The sequence below is a fragment of the Eulemur rufifrons genome, chromosome 19, assembly GCF_041146395.1.
Source record: "Eulemur rufifrons isolate Redbay chromosome 19, OSU_ERuf_1, whole genome shotgun sequence".
In the NCBI taxonomy this organism is placed as follows: domain Eukaryota; kingdom Metazoa; phylum Chordata; class Mammalia; order Primates; family Lemuridae; genus Eulemur; species Eulemur rufifrons.
The window spans coordinates 56,216,248-56,222,247 of record NC_091001.1 but is presented as its reverse complement, the minus strand read 5'-3'; the positions used below and the strand labels follow the sequence as shown (position 1 = coordinate 56,222,247).

Genomic DNA, 6,000 nt, shown 5'->3' with positions numbered 1-6,000 from the left:
TTTTTTTAATTTATTAAATTTTTATTCTTCATTATAGTTTTTTTCCCCTTTCAGATCTAGACCTACAGATCTTTCTCTAGAATTGTTACAAGGTAGTTGATGTTTTTGCTACTGAAAATGTTATTTTTAAAATTTAAGTTTCTAATCAGATCATCACTAGCATGCCCTAGCTTTGATTCTTGTTAAGATTTTGCTAAATTCACTTTTTTTTTTGTAGACTCCATAAGGTTTTCTGTGTAAACACTCATATCATTTGTGACTATTGACTATCTTAATCCTTGTGTTTCAATGTTTACACCTTCTTTTTCTTGACTGATACTATGTAAGGCTATGTCCTCAGGAACAAAGTTGAACAGAAATGGTGAGAGCAGACATCCTTGCTTTAGTATTTCACCAGTATGTATGACATTAGGTGTAGATTTTTTTCACAGATTCTCTGTATCAGATTGAGGAATTTATATTCCTAGTTGGCGGGGAAGTTTTTATATTGTGAGAGGATGCTGAATTTAGTCAAACAATTTTTCCGTGATAATTGAGATGACTGCTTCTGCAGTGATTGAGATGTTGGTTTTTTCCTTTATTCTGTTGATGAGTGATTGCACTGATTGACTTTCAAATGTTAAACCAACCTTGTTTTCCTGGAATAAGTCCTATTTGGTCATGATGTATTATCTTCATCTTTAAATACATTGCTGGGTTTAATTTGCTAATATTTTTAGGACTTTTATTTCTATGTTCATGAGGCATACTGGTCTGTTTCTTCTATTTTTCAGATTTTATATCACATGGTATTTCTTAGGAGTCATCTACTTATTTTGTCAAGGACCTAAGAAATGCAAAAATCAATTGTTTTGAGATGGTTTTTCAATCATGAAAAAAATTTTTTTAAAAGTCATCTGTCTGATTTCTGTGAAAATTTCACATTCTTTACGTAAACAAAAAGCTGAAAAAAATCCAGGGAAAGAATTATTATGTGAGATTATTTGCCAACTCAATGTTTTGTTCTTGCTAGTTGTGTTCATCCCCTTCATTCTATTCATTTCATAGTAATAGGGAAAAAAAAATTTGCATTGAGGATTATGCAAGCTTCACAAAATTTTTTGAATTACAGGGCATGATAAAAACTTTGAGGTTCAAACTCCAGGTATAGGGAAATTTAATAGAAAATTATAGCAGTTTGTCAATTTGTAGTTTTGAAAGCCATTCCACTATTTCCATTCTATGAAAAGCAAGGAAATTCTCTCTGCCCAACTTAAAAATATAACTTTAATTAAAAATCCAAAAGTCAGAGGATAATTTCTGTATGTATTTTAATAGTAAAAAAAAATCTACAAACTTCATATGCAGTAAAGTATCTACCATTTATGTAAAAAACAAAGCTTTACATACACATACACTTTTGCAAATAGTAAAAAGGTCTAAAAGGATAACATTAAAATCAAAAGAGCTGTTACCTCTGGGGACAATAGTGTGAGAATGCTAAATGCTTTTCAACAATGGTTTGAATTTTTTAGATGAGATTCTATTCTTGTATAATTTGTGTAGCTAATATTAAAAAATCCTTTACACCAGCAAATCACAAGTCTTCACTGCAGTAGAAATAACACACCCAACTGTTAAATTATATTCAGGTTCAAAAGTAGGGGTGATATAAAAGTAGGCCACACATTCAAATCCTATAATATAAATAATGTTTTCCAATTATCTTTTGGGCAAGAATTAGCAAAACATATTTCAGTTGCCTTTGAGTTATTTAGCAAATAGGCTTAAAAAAATTACTAGTAAACTCTCACTTTGAAAGATTTTCTTAATTTCTTTTTGATTAAATCACCCTTCCCCAGACTTCCTTAATTAGATACATATTTTATCAGAAAATGAATCACATGTTCTGAATACTTAAAATAACCGTTACCACCAGTGTCAAAAAACATGAGCAGTAACTTGCTATCAAGTTACTTGCTATCAAGTGACTTAGTATACAAAAAAACAGCATACACAAAATTAAAAGAGAAGTGGCAAATAAGGAAAACTATTTGCCACATAGCACAGGCAAAAGATCAATATCTTTAAAATATAAAGGTCTTATAAGCCCATAAGAAAAAGGTGGATATATCAAAAGTTATTACATATGGCCAAAACCAACACATGTTCACTCTCTAACAGCCAAAACAAAATAAGCAATTAAAATAAGATTCTTTTTACCTATCAAATTTGCAATGAGTTTAAAAATGATAATACTTTTTGCTGGTGGTGGCTATTCATTGGCACTCTCTTACACTTGTGTTGGTACAATGAATTGGCACAGATTTCTAAAAGACAATTTGACAGTTATCAAACTTCTTAAAAATGCCTTGTTTAATACTTAACAAATAATTCATTCAATTAAAATTTCCACATTTATTTTTAAATAGAGGTAGTTAAAATAAACAGAACTAAAAGACATTTTTACAGTTCAGTACAGAAGACTTAGTAAGTAGCACGCTCTGCTAAGCCAAAACAGCTATAAGCAAGGTTTCTCCAGCTCCCCTCTTAAATTGGTAAAGAAGTCAAAAGAATCAACTCTTACTGTTGATTGAACTCTTACTGTTCCTATGCATTTAATTCCTGCAAACATCACAGAATCAGGCAGCCTTTCATTAGACCCGAAGGGAAAGCATGGAGGGAATGGAGGGGTGGAGTCCTGCGTTTTTCCCATTAAGGGAATAAAGAAGAGGCAACAGGTTTTTATTCAAGCAAATGAACTGAGTGTAATTGTATTAAAATCTCATTTTAGCACTCTTCTATAAAGTTTCCTCAAACGTTTTTAATCAGTGATTTAAGATGGTCTAGGTGATATTCTTCTATGAAAGATTCTGCTTGATTCAACGCTTTTATTTTCACCAGAATAAGAATTATTTCTTTAACTTCATCCCTGAAAGACAAAACAAGAAAATATTTCCCCTCTGTAAAATGCAGTGTATGAGGACACAGTGGTAATTCAGGACCTAATCATCGTCATTAATCTAAAACAATAGTTTACCTTATTAGCCAGTATCTAAAGTAGCATAAAATACAGAGAGATGCTGCCTTCTCCACTTAATTATGAAGTTCAAATACAGGCTACCAGTGGATGTATTCTGAAAAATTTCAATGCTAACTACTGTAAAAAGTAGAAAGGAATAGAGTAAGTCGATAATCAGAAATTTTAGTAGTGCTGCGCCGCTACCAGCTTGTATGGGACATTATGGTGGGAGTATTTACACCATGAACATTAGCAAATGCTACAAATCTGGGCTTTTTTGTTTTTATTTTTATTTTTGGAGAGGTGGTTTACAAGAACACCACTGTATTTATGCCCCTAAACATCTCGTGTTGTGAAGGATACATTCAAAATGGAGATCCAGCTACCGTTGGGTAAAACCAGGCTGCAGACTTGTATCTGACAAGTGTTGAGTCTTTAAAAATGGCCAAGAAAATTAAAACACATTTTAAAAATGCTTAATAAAATTTTAGATTTACAGTTTTAATTCTAAATTGCCCTGTGTTTATGTTAGTTTTTCAGAAGTGCTTATTTTGGAAAACATTTACATTTTAAAATATGAACATGCATGACCATCCCAAAAGTAACCATAAAAATATCAACTAACTCTGTCAAAAGGCTCAACAAAGATTTTAAAGTATAGTAAAAATACTAATCTTTGTAAAAATTGCTGAGAGCATGCAGAATCCTTGAACTATGCTTATGGGGGTGAAAATAAAATATGCATTACCTGAATTCACTTCTAGATAATTTATGCGCAGACTGCAATAAAAACTGAATGAAGTTTTCTAGCTGGGGAATAGATGTCCTCATGGCAGAATTTTCGAACCATTTTTCTGGTAGACATGCTGCTATCTATTAATCAAAACACACGGCTGGTTTACAAATATGACAGTTATCTAAGGACTATTACTAACATAATCTCATAGTGATACTGAAAGTTGAGTATTAGTCTCCCCATTTTATAGTTTATGGTTAAATAAAAATTTTTTAAAATTTCCTTTTTTCAAAGGTTATATACATTTAAAAAAATCCATTCTTCAATAGAACATAAATAGAACATAAATAGACTACTGTGAATGTAAAATAGAACGTAAAATAGACTACTGTGAACATGCCTCAGTATACTTGTCATTCTTTCTATATTCTTGTATTCCTGAGCCATTAAATCTGCACAAAATATAATTTACAACTAAAACCTAGAAACGTCTAGAAACAAGACAGTTTTAGTCAACACAACTATAAAATACATTATTTTTTCATAAAGAAAATGGGTATATGAGCTATATAAACAAATTAGAGTTAAGGAATCAAATGGGTGATTTTACTAAGATACACAGAATGAAAAATAGATTAATTATGGTTTTGATCTTCTACCAATTTAATACATTGTCTCAAATGTCCATGGCAGCAAAGTGAGTCAATGTAGGTACATTCAATTTTAGGGAGAAAAAATAACATTTTATCATCATCATCATCCTAAGAATAATATAAGATTTGGGGGGAAGTTTTGATAAAAACAGAAAAATGTTAACAAAATTAAAAAAAAAACAACAAAAAATTCCTCATAGCAGAAAGAAGGAAAGAAAAAAGAGAGAAAAAGGAGGAAGGAAAACCTGATATCACTATTAAAAGAAATTTCTGGACAATCAAATAGGTTATATTACAGCTGGTAAGGTCAGGATCAATATTTATAGAAAGTAGAGAGTTGGAGAAAAAATTAAAATGTACCAAATATGTATTATAAAATATACTAAATAAAAGTTATGGAATGCACTTTTTCGAAAATAAATCTGGTTGGTTAGCATTAAAAACATGGTTGAGGAAAAGACTTATTTTATTCCTTAATCACCTTTTTTAATTATTCAGAAAAAACAGAAACATTGATTGCCTAAGACAGAAGGTCCTACAGGTTTTGTTGCACAAACTCTCTCTCTTTTTAAAAGTTTTAAAACCAGCCTTAATGACTTGGAATTTAATATCATTTGCACTTGCTTTCCTCTTGTTTGGTATTATAAGCCTCAAATAAAATTCTCATTTAACTGTGTGGCTGTTCCATAATGATCTCAGGACTTAAAGTCATATTTTGTTGGCCTGGTTTTCTAACCACATGTTGTGGACAGAATACTGTGTAAATATATTTCCTCGTCTCTACTTCATAGTAGACAATTATGATCAAAGGGGACAGTTTAACAACATAAAATGGACGATGACTTATATTTTTGATGTATGTTTAAAACTGCATGATATAAAAACTACAGCCAGAAAAATCATGGTTGGCTAAGAACTGATATATAAACTTTCATGTGTTGTTTATTTTTAAAATTATATTATAAAATATATATTTTCCTATATTCTTAAAATTCTTCAACAATATTAAGTTTTATCTTATGAATAGACCATAATGCTTTTTGGGACATTTAGGTGGTTTCCAACTCTCTTCTATTATAAATGATGCTACAATATTCTTTTATCTTAAAATCTATATGTGCATCTCTGATTTTTGACTTAGGATAAATTTCTAGAAGACTTAGTTTGGCTAAGTCAAAGCATATAAATTTTAAAAGTTTTGTAACCATCATGCCAAAATATTCTCCAGAAGAGCTACTGCATCCCTCCTTTCATCAGTGCAGGAGACTGTTTTCCATAACTACCACATCGAACATTCCAGGTGAATGGTGCCCTGGGAATGACGGGACTGTTGTTTCTCTGTGCTTATGCAACACTGGGAATTATAACTAAAACACCAGCCAAAAAATGCTTGCCAACACTACTGGTAAAATAAATATCTTTCTTATAAAATAATTTGCATTTCTCATTATTAATTTGCATTTCTCATTATTAGTATTGTTAATTATTTCCACATGTTTAAAGGTTAGTTTTTACTTATTCTTTTTAAAAAAAAATTTTTTTTTGAGACAGGGTCTTGCTGTGTTGTCCAGGCTAGAGTGCAATGGCATCATCATAGCTCACTTGCAACC

General features: G+C 30.8%; 1 protein-coding gene across 2 annotated transcripts in view; it reads right to left on the bottom strand.

The window, feature by feature from the left end:
* Nucleotides 1-1,995: 1,995 nt before the first annotated feature.
* GCFC2 (GC-rich sequence DNA-binding factor 2) overlaps nt 1,996-6,000 on the bottom strand; it is a 41,519-nt gene continuing 37,514 nt past the window's right edge. For both annotated transcript variants that reach the window (XM_069494398.1, XM_069494399.1), the window contains exons 16-17: nt 3,750-3,874; nt 1,996-2,911 (exon numbers count right to left, since the gene is read on the bottom strand). In XM_069494398.1, coding sequence (XP_069350499.1) covers nt 2,794-2,911; nt 3,750-3,874 — 243 coding nt within the window. In that variant the 3' untranslated portion in view covers nt 1,996-2,793. The remainder of the gene's footprint in view (nt 2,912-3,749; nt 3,875-6,000) is intronic.